The sequence below is a fragment of the Amblyomma mixtum genome, chromosome 5 (assembly GCF_055824585.1).
Source record: "Amblyomma mixtum isolate Tamu chromosome 5, ASM5582458v1, whole genome shotgun sequence".
In the NCBI taxonomy this organism is placed as follows: domain Eukaryota; kingdom Metazoa; phylum Arthropoda; class Arachnida; order Ixodida; family Ixodidae; genus Amblyomma; species Amblyomma mixtum.
This window is the reverse complement of record NC_143016.1, coordinates 183,509,752-183,523,547: the sequence shown is the minus strand read 5'-3', so window position 1 is coordinate 183,523,547 and position 13,796 is coordinate 183,509,752. Positions and strand designations below refer to the sequence as shown.

The window sequence follows — 13,796 nt, the reverse complement described above, 5'->3', positions numbered from 1 at the left end:
ATGGAGTCTTCCGCTACGTCATTCTTCATAGCTTAAAGCTGTTAAATCCTAGAAACCAGAATCACACTTTTAATTGTAAATAAAGCAATGCCTCTGCCACATGAGTGTTTCACAGGCTTTCAAACTGATAGTCTGTTGGCCTGAGTGTTGCTATACAGGCAGCTGAACGGGCATCAAGTCAGCAAAGCAGCCCTCGGACATATTTTGTAGTGACAATTCTGTTAAGTATGGATACGTGTTTAATTATGAGGAATTATGTGAGTTAGTTTTTGGAACCCATAGTTTGTACGAGATTTTGGTGCATGGTATTGAGGGTGCCTAAGACTGTATGCTGTTTGGGCAATTAAATATGTGCTCTCGAAAGTCTGCCAGTTTCCTTTCATAAGGTTTCTGATATAAACAGCAAGCTTCTTGTGGTAAGCGGCCGTGATGGTTAGCAGTCTATGGTTGAGGAAGGAAGGACCCGTGCTCTCACTGTAATGTAAGTTATCAATCGCTCGTACAGCTCTTTTTTGTAAAGTAAGTACTTTCTCAAAATTGGTTGAGGTAGTCGTTCCCCAGATCAACAAACAATATTGTACATGCGAAAAGACTAGAGAGAAATAAATTTGTAGTTTGAATTTTCGAGGCAGTATTGTGCGAAATTTATTTAGGATACCAACAGAGCGAGCCATTTTAGTGCAAACGTAGTTTACACGATCTGTCCAGAGTAAATGTTCTTCAAAAATGACTCCAAGGAACATTGTAGAGCTGACACGAGTTATAGGAGCTTGCTCGAAGTTAATTTGGAAGTTGTTCGGAACTTCCTTATTTTTGGCTCTAAACAGTATGTACTTTGTTTTCCTGACATTAAGTTCTAACCTATTTGATTTTAACCAAACAGACAATTGGGATAACCAACTATTGGAGGCTGCTTGCAAAATATTACTATCTTGCCCTGAAAAAAATACGTTAGTATCGTCCTCATAGATTATAATGTTGTCTGCTGGATGAAGGTTGACGATATCATTAATATATAATAAGAACAACGTTGGTCCTAGAACGGAGCCCTGTGGCACACCAGACACAATCTGACCGATCCCAGATGAAATACCGTTAATGATATTTGTTTGAGATCGGTTGTCAAGGTAGCTAGCAAATAAGGTTAAAGGAACGCCGCGTATTCCATCACACTCAAGCAATATCTTATGGTTAACCGAGTCAAACGCTTTCCTCATATCAAGGAATATGCCAACTGTTAGCAGTTTATTTTCTATGTTTTCAATTAGCTTTTCTATGATTTCCAGTAAGGCGGCCTCAGTTGTTTTGTTTTTTTGAAATCCGTACTGTTGCTTGGAGATGACATGGTTTTTGTCGAGATATTGAGAATGTTTGCAGGATCCTACAAGAGCGCCGAAAAAAAGGTGCGGCGCTACGAGTTCACTTCAGCCCTAGAAAGCTCGGCAGTTTCTGGTAATTGAAATTCTCATATTTCTTTATTGATGAGAAATTATTTTGCATACTCAACAAGACGTTCATGTCCAATTCTTTTTTAGGAAATGAGGGCCACAACGATGTTGTACAGCTGCCGTCACCACGTAAGACATGAATTCTCATTTGTTAAGCCGCCGCGGTGGCTCAGTGGTTACGGCGCTCGGCTGCTGACCCGAAAGACGCGGGTTCGATCCCGGCCAAGGCGGTCGAATTTTGATGGAGGCGAAATTCTAGAGGCCCGTGTGCTGTGCGATGTCAGTGCACGTTGAAGAACCCCAGGTGGTCGAAATTTCCGGAGCCCTTCACTACGGCGTCCCTCATAGCCTCAGTCGCCTTTGGATGTTAACCGCCTTAAAACTAAAACACCATTTCTCATTTCTATTTAATGTAAGGTCGACATTGTGTTAGTTTTGATTGGGGATTTATGGTAGTATGCTTGCAAAATCTGGGAAAAAAACTCCACCGTAGCTAATTGCACTTGCAGAGAAATGGAACGTGCTCAGACTTGGCATCAGCTTTTTACATTTGCCATGCTCTCAGATCAGCAGTGAATCTGCCAGTAACCATTTCGTGGCAAACTCTCTTACCCACGTTAACAGTACTGCGAACAGGTTTCTATTCACATGACATATATTCCGCTCTCTGTTTTTGGTTTCGCCATGACAGTTTCTTTTGTGTCCTTAAATGTACCGTATTTTCCAGTGTATAAGACGCACCCGCCATATATGCAGGCTGTAATTGAAAAAGTTGCTATATAAGACGCACCCTTATATAAGACGCACCACAGTTTTCCCAGTTGGGCTAGTGAGGATCAATTAAACACGCTTGCGCGACCATCACGAAATTCACCGTACTTGTGAGAAATTCTTAAGCAACGCTAAGTGGTCGAAAAAGGCAACACTCACGCCATTCCTGCCCACGTTTTGGAAAAAAAGAAAGAAAAACGAAACGAAAAAACTCTCCCACATGTCCATAAGAACATTTTATTTCTACTTAAAACCTTGGAAGTCTTCACCTTCGGATGCGCTATCAAAAAGTTCGCCCATTTCTGGTGGCAACGCGACTGAAATATTCTCTTCGCACTACGTACATGGAGCAAACAAAGTGGCAAAGGGTGGCTGAAAAAAGAACGCCGGCTTGTCCTGGCTTGTCTTGACAATGGCGAGAAGCGTGATTGTCGTCGTCTTTTGGCATTTCACATTACGTTTGCTTGGGGCCTCCGAAACGGTGGTGTGTTTGTGATCCCGGAAGTCGTCATCCCCGTCGTTTCATGATAAAGTTCACCTAAAAAAAGTTGCGCGCGGTGGTCCCCGTATTGAAGTATTAACCGTGTTACAACCGCTTCATTGCTAGTGATATTGTTTCGGTAAAAAAGGCTTGAACATGAACCTGAGTAATTTCTGAACTCTCTAAAAAAAACGAAAAATTCGCATATAAGACGCAACCTTGTATAGGACGCACCAGCAAGATTTTTGAAAACAGCCGCGTCTTATACACCGGAAAATACGGTACCAATGCACCATGCTGGTGCATGAGAAATGTAATTATTGAAGTACTATAGACACATATTTAAATAATTGAAAACTGATTTTTCAGGAAAGAAAGTGGTGCAGTAATTCTCTCGCATTTCGGTGGACATTCATAAGAGAAGGGATAAAGGAGGGAGTGTGAGAAGAAAGGAAGAAGGAGGTGCCGTAGCGCCCTGGGATAATTTCAGCCGACTGGGGATCTTTAACGTGCACTGACATCGCACAGCACACGGGCACCTCTTGCGTTTCGCCTCCATCGAAACGCGCCGCCGCAGTCGGATCACAACGTTCTTTTATGTGTCATAGGTATCTGCATGATGTGAGATTGTTTGTCACGTCAACTACTTGTCATGGAGGTGTCGGTTTTGATGGGTTTTGAATTATGAAGTCTTTGTACAGCCTGTGATTGAAACCAAATTAAAATATCTTTTCGGCCAAAGGAAGTGTTACTATTGCCTGGGGGGCATCTCTATATAACCAGGAATTTGTTTCTGAACTTCGTAATTTTGTGTCTATTGTGTTTTAAAAAGATCACCTGTATGCAAAACAGCCTGGCCATGCAACTGTTCTGTCCCTTCTCCAAAAATATCCTGAAGTAGCATTTCTGCATTCAATTAGGATAGAAATGTGACATTGTGGTTGTACACAGTAGTGTGTTCTGTACTTCCTGGATTGCCATCAATGACGCATGTTCATCTCCAGCCCCACTGAATCACGCTGGGGAGAGTGTGAACGAAAACAGTGCGCCACCCAGCAAGCTGGAGGGGTCGACAGCTGGGACTGTTGATGGTGAGATTTTCACTTTGTTTACTTTTGTGCAAAAAGAGAAATGCAAGCCAAACATGGGGACACAGTGAGAGGACAGAACAAATGCTGCTTGTCCCGTCTTTTCACTGTGTTCCTTTCTTTTAATTACACTCCTATTTTGTCTAGTATCAAGTGACACAACAAAATATAGAAGCTAGATCTGCTTTGCCTTAAAGAAAAACAGAGCAAATTTTAAATTTCTCATTGTACCTGCTGCTGCCGAGCAGCAGTCAACAGGCCCAGAAAGACCTAGAGAATATACTTATTCAGGAAGATATTTGCACGGAGTTCTCCTCAGTGGCTCTTGAAACGGTGCTAGAAGCACATTTCTAGTTTCAAACTATGTGCTTTGAAAGGGGTCACTCTGAAAATCATCACATGTATTTCTCAAAAATGATTGTATTGAACTGAAGTGGTACTGGAATTTACAACCTAGTACTTCCATTGCTTTCTCCTCTTGTGATTCATAGTGGAGTGGTTGTTGTGTGCCCTTCCCAAGAGCTGTATGTTGTGCTTTTGTTGGGTTCTTTTGGATCCTGACATTTCTGTTGCCTCTCTCGGCCTACATCACCACCAGGAAGCCACTCCTACGAATTGCACTCTACACAGTAGTCCCATGTTCTGTGCATTTGTTTCCTTACCAGCATAATTTGGTCGCTTGGTCGCGGTTGGTCAGCAAGGCCCATATTGTAATTTTTCATTGTCTTTCAAAGTATTTTAAAAGTTTACTGGTTGGAAGTTGATGCAGTGCCTTGGATGCAGCGAAATGTGCTGAAAAAAAATTAATTGCGCTATCACAAAGCTCCCATAAAGGGTGCTGAAGGAGATAAGCAGCCAATAATAGTGGCATGCTCTGAAGGAGGACCTCTTGCTTAGGAAAGAACTGAACAGCCTAACTGCCTTGTGGAGCACATCAGCTGGCTCCTAGTCTTGTCTCGCCTGCAGCAAAATGGATGCGTGGTAAGAGATAAATGTGACCTTGTTTTATGTCTCAACGGTCTGGCACCTCCTGTGCCTAGCAAGAAACATTTGGTCCACCTCTTTGTTGCATTTCGCCTGTCAGCTAAGGGCTATAATTCCATAAGGGCTATCTTTGTTGCAGTTTTAATGCATTGATCCCTGCCAGCACTTGCAGTTAGAACAGATGTCTACCTCCAGCATTTTGGCCAATGTGGGTTTTGCCGTGAGCAATACTTTCCAAATGGTGCAATGCTATATTAAGGGCACAGGCCTGCTCTGCTTTCTCGCTTCTATTAGCACATGCTTCTCATGACACTGGAAGAATCCATTTGCGACTAACTGCTGCCATCTCTGCCATGGTGCAATAGCAGTGGAAATGCCCATGAAGCAATGTAAAAATTGGCGAAGCTCATAGACTGAGAAGTCCTTTACACAACAAGGCTGCAGGTTCTGTGCTAGCTATCACACATAGAGCAGCTCCATTTCACCAAGGTGTTTGTCAGTGCATGGTGACATTTATGGCATTTAAATTAGGCTAGCAAGGAATAGAACATGAATTAGAAGTGTCCTGGAGGATAAAAACTGGTGGAAGTTTAGGAGCATAGTACAGAGTGTGTTGCTGCCTACTGTTAGCCTCATACTGTTCTTTATTGTACCTCAGTGCGCAAATGATATTATTGCGCCCAGGTTAACCCTGCTCTCACAGAAATTGTTGATTGCTTCAGTTTCAGCTACCCTGCTGAAGCTGATGTGCCTGGTGCTGGAGGTCCGACAGCAGCAGCGCGACTTAATGCAGCGGTTACAAAGGCTGGAGGATCACGTGCTGCTGCGGTCGGACCGGCAGCTGGAGCAGAGGACTCGGCCAGTGTCCCCCTCGCCACCGCCTCCCACCCTTGCACTGCCCGCATTCTCCCCCGAGGAGTTGGACACTGTGGAAGCTGCCGCCCAGGACGACAGCGTGGCTGCTGGACTGGTGATTTAATGTTTCTGATAATTCGTGTCTGGAAAAAATGAATGCCTACTAACGAATTGCATGCATAATGTAATTCCGAGGTTTGTGAAGAAATCTTGAGCTCCAAGAGTATTTGCATGCCGTGCTCTGTGAATAATATGCTCTTCATAGATATAATTCCTACTGTTGTGCTGGAGTGTGCTGTCACAGTGTGTTTTGTTAATGTAAATGTCTTGTTCATGAAAGTTGCTTGCTGATATACACACTGGCTGTTTCAGTGAACATTTTCAGGAATTCCTAAGAATAGGGAGTTCAAAATAGAAGAAATATTTGCAGGTACACACGCACAGTTATGCAGTAAATTATGTCCACCACTGCTGAGAGATCGGTCCTCCAAAAAAAAATTGTTTTCCCATATCGAACTTGCGCTTCTTTAGGAATTTTTGAGAGTGTTCACTGGAACGCCCTGTCGATTCCTTGTGTGGTGAGATTTACTGTTGGAAGCAAAAGTGGTACGCAATGCCCAGCCGGTAGCAGAGCTTGCAAAAACTGCATCACGTGTCGGGATAGCTGTTAGGGGACTCTCTTTATCTGCTCTTTGGCTCCTATCAATTTGTTGGGCTCAGTAGCAGTGCTGAACATGTGGCGCTCGCAATATTGCTTACGGCAAGTGCCAGTTGTCACATCATGTTTCAGCCACGCAATGCAAAGAAAATGCCACCTGCGAGACTGCTGTCGCATCAGAGCGTTTAGGCGAGAAGGAGCGCTAAACAGCAAACCAAGCTACTGATGCTGGTTCTGTGCGAAGCATTGCACCTGTCACATCTTGTAGTAGCTTGGTATTTGGCGGTGCAGTCACAGGCTTTTTTGGGGGCAGTTGCTCTCAGATGGTGTCACTCAATGTCATTCGATGTAGTTTTCCACAGCTCTGCCGGTGGCCGGTCGTTGCATAACAGACTTGGTTCCAACAAATTTTTTTTCTCAGTCAAATATTTCTGTGATTACATTATTGTTTTACATCGATCAACAGCAAAAAAAATCCCCTATGCTTTTGTTGCCTGTGGCTGCCTTTCTTCGTATGTGTCTCATAACGAGCCCCTCATTTTCCTTACATTTGTCATTTATTGTTGTGCTGTTTTAATTTAGTTCAGCAGTGGACTTTGTAGCTAACATTAAGGATGTTGTAAGGTCTGTTTTACAGGAAGCTGAGCTTTCGGTTAATATACTGTTGCATGAACTGCTGTGAACACAGCTGGAAGTTGGTCCTCTCTCAGCGCGTCTTTAATTTCGGCTAGGTTTCCCAAATAATGGGGCAGCTCTAACCCACCTCTTCCCTGTCTTTTGCTCAGATTATGCACATTTCATTACTTAATCTGCTGCCAAAAACAAGCAACATCGTTTAATTAAATGTGGTTGCTAAGCACGCAGCTTTACTCAGGTGCTTGGGGGTTTAAATAAGCGCCCTTTGTATAGCATTAATTAGACTGCTCAATTTCAGGGTAGTGAGCCCCGCCATGGTGGCTCAGTGGTTAGGGCACTCGACTGCTGAACCCAAAGACTCAGGTTCAAACCCAGCCGTGATGGCCAGTTTTCCATGGAGGCGAAAAGCAAGGCGCCCGTGTGCAGTGTGATGTCAGTGGCGCATGTTAAAGACCCCACGTGGTCGAAACTTCCGGAGCCCTCCACTATGGTGTCCCTCATCATAGCCTGAGTCACTTTGGAACTTTAAGTTCTACAAGCCAAATCAATTTTAGCGTAACGGCTGTGCAGAGAAAACACATCCAGCACATAGATATCTGCAAAAAGCATTATAGTTATAATATAATAACGTCCAAGATGCAAAGCATAATGGGTAGGAGTTGGCCACCTTTGCTTAATCGCTAAAGTTTCCCTGCTCTTAGTAAACTGGGAAAAAAAAGAATGTCCATATTGGTGGTGGTGCTTTCTGCTGGTAGCAACTAGTCAAGCTATTGTATCATACAGAAATTATGCATTATGATTGCAGGTACTCGCATGGGCTGTTGACAGGTAGCCACACAATTGTCTTAGCTATTCGATTCTGCTAAACTAAATGAAATTATAATTGATATTTGTGCCTAATAGCTTGTGCACCTGTGGTGTTTCTTTTCAGCGAAAGCAGCTGGTCCGCCTGGGGGGCAAAGGCCTGAGGGAGGTGGGCTCCAACATAATGACCGCCATCATGGGGGTGGCTGTACAGAGGATGTACAGCCTCCATGGCCGCAAGGGCAAGTGGTCATTTATTGCCCTGAAGTTATGCAAGGTGGCAACAGGTATGTTGTTGCGTAGCTTTTAACTGAATTTTAAAAGATGAGTGGAAGAACATGCACCAGGTTCTGCTGCGGTTTGTTTTCTTTTTTTCTTTTCAGTTGATACTTTACCAGTTTTCTTTTTCATTACAGGTGAATACTTTGTTACTGTTTTTATGGGGGTAGTCATCTGCAGTTTTCTTCCATGTGCATCTGAAGATATATGAGTCAGCAGATGCCTTTCAAAGAAAGCCCTCCCATCAGTCACATCCATCTCTTGTCATGGATCGTAGCCGTGCCTTGTATCTGCCAGCCATTTGTGCTCCCATATGTTAGTAGTGCAAAGTGGTCGACCGTGATGTCGCAGCAGCTTTATACAGTTGGTTAGAAGAGCTTTCAGGTGGATTTTCTCCTCAAGTTGTATTTGGATACTGTAGTCCTTTCATTTTGGCACGCACTTTGAGTTAACATGTACTTGTGGCCTTTTCTGTTTTCTCTGTTGCTGAAATAATCTTGATTTCTATTAACGAGCAAACTTTTTCTGCTGGCCTAAAATGAACGCTTATCTTATGCAGATGCCATCTGTGAGAAGACGGGGGCGGATGTGGTGGAAGCGCAGGGGTTTATTAGGAAGTGGTTGCCAGGTTCGGTGGACCGTGGCGGCGGACGCAAAAGGCGTTTTGCCGAAGCGTTTCTGCCAAGTACCGCTGCCGGCCTGGCAACCACTGCGAGCCCCTGTGCTTCAGCCCCCAGCACAGTGCCCTCCCTTCCCCAAGCGGCCCCCACCTCCCAGAAATCCTCCTCCCGCGCGGCCCTGGCTCCTTCCCAAGGTCCCGCCTCCTGTGCGGCCCTCGCTGCCTCGCAGGACTCGCGCAACCGCGCGTTCCCAGCCACGGTGCCTAATTATTTAATAAATTGTTTCTCAGTTGGATTCTTTCGTTGCCTCATTTTGTTGTGCATGTGTATAGAAGAGATGATTGCAGCTTTGCAATGCCAAAACCCATGGCTTTCCCAATGCGAACATTAACTGGAATGTGAATATTCGCTGAACTGGAAATGCAATGGCATAAACTTCGGGCAAGCGTTAGCAGAAAGGCTGAACAGTGGCCTAATTGTGGTATGTCAAGCCGGTGTTGGTAGAGCGGCTGAAAGTGGGTACAATAGCGGCATGAATGTCGGTTCAGTGTTGGTAGAGCGGCTGAACAGTGGTCTGATAGTGGCATGAATGTCGGTTCAGTGTTGGTAGAGTGGCTGAAAGTGGGTACAATAGCGGCGTGAATGTCGGTTCAGTGTTTGTAGAGCGGCTGAACAGTGGTCTGAGAGTGGCATGAATGTCGGTTCAGTGTTGGTAGAGCGGCTGAACAGTGGTCTGATAGTGGCATGAATGTCGGTTCAGTGTTGGTCCGAACATCAGGCCAAGGTTGGAAAAAGTAACTTTTTGCCCCAATGCCGACGTCGGTACGACTTTCGAGCCGGTTTTGACCAGCATTATGCCAGCGTCGGTCCATTGTTGGTGTGCTGCTTGGGCTCTTGACGACACGAGCAAACAATACGCGCTCGCAGCTTCGAACGCGCGTCCGTGTGCGGTGGATTTCAAGACAATAAACGAAGATGCAAGAACAAAAAGTATTGCGATGGCTCAGAGAGCAGCTACGGAGCTCATGTGAAGGTTTAACGCATGATATCGACCTCCAGGAACACGAAAAATACACAAAATTCACACGGAGTCCAACTCAATATGGCTGCCAGCGCGGCGCGCAGCTATCGTCTGCTGCCTTCTCAGCAGCCCCAAGCAGCCCGCGGACTGCCATAGGCTAAAAACGAACGCGTTGCTATGGCGATGCAGGCAGGTAAGCGGAGCTTTCGGGCTGCCCGAGAAAAACAAATACCGGACTCGAGTCCGCAAGTAGTCCCGGACAGTCCGGGACTGAAAAACAAATGCGCCCAGTGGCCCAACAGATTCGCGCGTGCTTCGCCACTGAAAAAAGTGAACAAGGTCTGACGCCCCGCATACAGCGCCTGGCAAAAGCCACGCGCCGTGGCCAATTTCTTTCAGGCTTCTTTTATATGCTTGTTGCTAGTCCGTTCGTGAACCTTTCATATCCATCCTCAAGTTCAAGCAGCAACCCTAAGGAACTTAATACTATGCTGCGCACCTTGCTGCGTTGCAAACAAATAAGACAATTACTACCGACAGCTCAATGAAACGTATAAGCGTGAAACTCTTCATGTGTCTAGTAGCCAGTGTCCGCATGCCATTGCCAGAGGGTGAGAAAGCTTGTGCCATTTCTGCTGCGAAGCTGAATTTCACCGAAACCATCACAAAGAACGCAGGCCTGCGCTGAAATTAAGCCTCATAATCAATCCCTTTATACGGCTTCCTTCCTTGGCACGCTCTCATAGGGCTCCTACCCGAGCCTACACGTACTCAACAAAATGTATCCAACACAATACAATGACAAATGCCCTTGGTCCCAAGAACCCCCCAAGGTGTACCACATAACGTGGGCATGCCAGAGGATAAGCGTGGTACCAGTGATAACAAACCCGAGTGCGGAGCAATGGGAGGGAGTGCTCTCCAGCGATCGCCGGGTCGACCAAGAGGTCTGATTCGGCGAGCAAAACTGGCAGCAGCATCCAGCGGAGCCCTGGACTAAGGGCAACCGACCTTTGAGCAAGATGGACGAAGCCATCTCAAAACCGCCGAACACAACCGAATCTAGAGCTAATAAAGTTTTCACTCACTCACTCACTCACTCACTCACTCACTCACTCACTCACTCACTCACTCACTCACTCACTCACTCACTCACTCTCTCATAGATACTCTGAGCTGCAGCAGATGGCGTCCGGATTCCGACATTTCCCTGTTGTCACCTTCTACGACGGAGGGCCATCCGTCAATCACGTACCTGCATATCGCTTGCAGAAATCAGTCAGGTGGTGGAAGTGCTTGAATCTCTTGGTGGGGAATGGCTGGCTGGTCCCATTCGTCCATGATAAGCACCATTTCCGACAGATCTTCGGTTTCCGCTTGCGTCTCCTGCAGCGATTGAGGCAAACGGCTTAAAGCGTCAGAAATTAGCATCTGTTTGCCAAGTTTGCAGAGGAGCTTGTACTTGTATGCTCCGAGCAAAAGCGCCCAGCGCTGAAATCGGGCGGCAGCCATGGCTGAAGTTTGACGATCCTGTCTGGGAAGACCCAACAAGGGGCGGTGGTCCGTTACAAGCGTGAACTCACGTCCCAACAGGTAATCGCGGAACCGTGCCACGCCAAATACCAGGGCTAGAGCTTCTCGCTCAATTTGGGAGTATTTTCTCCCAGCTGAGGTAAGCGTCCGTGATCGGGAACCAGTTGGCTTGTCTTCTCCATTTATTCGGTGGAAAGGGGCAGCACCGACACCGTAAGGCGAAGCGTCGCTTTCCAACATCAACTCCACCTGCGGACTAAAGTGCGTTAGCACTGGGGCTGTACACAAAACTTGCTTGGCTTTCTTAAATGCCGCGTCGTCTTTTTCTTGCCAAACCCATTTTGCACCTTATTCAAGACAACTGTACAAGAGTGCAATCATAGTGGAAAGATTTGGCAAAACTTAGTGTAAAATGTAACCAGTCCCAAAAAGGAACGTAACTCGGCAACATTTCGCGGTAAAAGAGCTAGCCTGATTGCATCCACGTACTTCTCGATCGGGTGTAGCTCTTCAGCATCAATAAGATGGCCAAGATACGTCACTGATTGTTGACCGAACTTGCACTTGTCGCAACGAAGTTTGATACCGTTCTCGCAGAAATGCTGCACAACCGCTTGCAGGTTTACGTTTTCAGCCTCGCTGCTCTCGGCTATCAGGACATCGTCTAGATAAGACTGAGTCCCTTTTAGTCCTTGGAACACCGATTCAATTTTCCGTTTGAATATCGCTGGCACTGATGCGATATGCCAAATGGTAACCTGTTGTAGAAAAAGAGCCCCTTTTGCGTGCTTATCACCGCTAATTTCCGCGAGTCTCATCTAGCTCGACCTGATTGTAAGCATCACGAAGATCTAGAACGCTGAATTTTTCTCCTCCACATAGGTTTGCAAAATTGTCGTGTATGACAGGCAAGGGGCACTGCTACACATCGCACACAGGGTTTAGGGTTACCTTGAAGTCCCCACAAATGCGCACTGTGCCGTCCGTCTTCAAAACCGGCACGATGGGCGTTGCCCATTCAGGATGAGGGACTGGAGATATTATTCCAGCTGAAACTAATCTGTCAAGCTCCTTAGACACTTTATCACGCAGTGCAAAATGAATTTTCCTTGCCTTGAAGAACTTGGGGTTTGCGCCAGCTTTGACGTGCAGTCGGGCTGGCGGGCCTTTCATGAGACCAGTTGCCCTCAGTGAAAAGGTCGGAGTGTTGCTGGAGCAGCGTCGGCACGTCCTCCAAGGTTTTTTTTGACACGGGAGCCTTCGAATAGACGCTCAGTACCTGAATGCGTTCGACTGGAGCCATTGCAGTCTAAAACAGTCAGACTGCACTGCACTGCTGTACCTTCATATGAAACTGGCATCGTCAGTGCACCGAGAAGCGGTAACTTTTCCAGATAGCATGAAAGCTGTACTTCCAACTTCTGTAGCTGCGGCCGTCGATGAGAGTGCCATATGTAAATGCTCTTGGGAATGACGCAAACAGAGGAGCCGGTATCGATGTCCATCATTATTTCGATGCCATTCCACGTAGACGATTTCTTGATGGGGGGGGGGGGGGGGGGGGGGTATGAGAGAGCGCGGTGTGGTCAAGGACCAAATTTGTGACACGCTGCTATCACTCTCATCGGTTTCTGCCGTCTGTGCCGTTACTGCCAGCATTCTACTTGTTCCATTTGCCGCACATATTTTAGCTAAATGCCCTGGCTGTGCACACTTGTAACATTTGCGCTTGATTAGTCGACAAGCCATGACCATGATTAGCGCAACATTTGCATTGTTGCACGCCCTGCTACTTCGCGCGCGACTCGTATTGACCAGAGAGCTTTAGAAGTCTCGCTTGTTCTTGTTCCGTAACAATACCTTGCGAATCGCATTCAGCACTCTCTGCGGCAAAGTCAAGAGCCTCGGCTTCTTCAAGATTCAGATTTTTCGTCGCTAGCAGCTGCTTCTGCACATTCTTGGATCGGACGCCGCACACAATACGGTCCCTTATCGTTCTGTCCAGCGCAGTTCCAAAATGGCAATTGTGTGCCAATTGCCGTATTGCCACTATGAATGCATGTACAGGTTCTCCTTCTTGCTGGCAGCGATGGAAGAGCTTGAAACTTTCAGAAATTTCATTCGGTACCGGGTCGTAGCAGCTGTTTAAGGTCTGCACAACTTCTTTGTAGATCAGGGCGCTAGGCGTTCGCGGTGCTACCTTCCCGTTCAAAATTTCTATTGTTCTTGTTTCAAACGCAGCTACCTGGAGGGCTCATTTCTTAACATCGTCCTCCACATCATTCGCTTCGACATAGGCTTCCACCTTGACTAGGTACGCCTGCCACTTATCTTTTGCGTCTTCAATTTCCGGTAGCCTGTGTGCCATGGCTGGTGGTGGGCTCCTTCTGCTTGGCTCTCGTGCTTGGGCGTATATGCTGGCTTCTTCCTTGCTGCAGCAGAATCCTCGTCGCCACTGTTGCGTTCAACCCGGCCAAAGGCCGGCAGCTACGTTATGAAAACCAGGCCGATTCGCAAAGCAAACAGATGCCCCTTTATTTCCAGCTCGGAAATATACAGATGGTTTGGTTTATGGGGTTTAACGTCCCAAAACGACTCAGGCTATGAGAGACGCCGTA

The 13,796-nt window shown here is 46.4% G+C and overlaps 1 protein-coding gene across 1 annotated transcript; it reads left to right on the top strand.

Annotated features, from left to right (window-relative positions):
• Positions 1 to 1,258: 1,258 nt before the first annotated feature.
• Positions 1,259 to 13,492, top strand: LOC149345027 (uncharacterized). Its single transcript, XM_089547351.1, has 8 exons — positions 1,259 to 1,452; positions 1,536 to 1,577; positions 3,705 to 3,791; positions 5,495 to 5,742; positions 7,853 to 8,012; positions 8,564 to 8,883; positions 11,313 to 11,317; positions 13,420 to 13,492. Exons 1-8 carry the CDS (start codon positions 1,344 to 1,346, stop codon positions 13,490 to 13,492), a joined length of 1,044 nt encoding a protein of 347 aa, XP_089403477.1. The 5' UTR covers positions 1,259 to 1,343.
• The last annotated feature ends 304 nt before the right edge of the window (positions 13,493 to 13,796 follow it).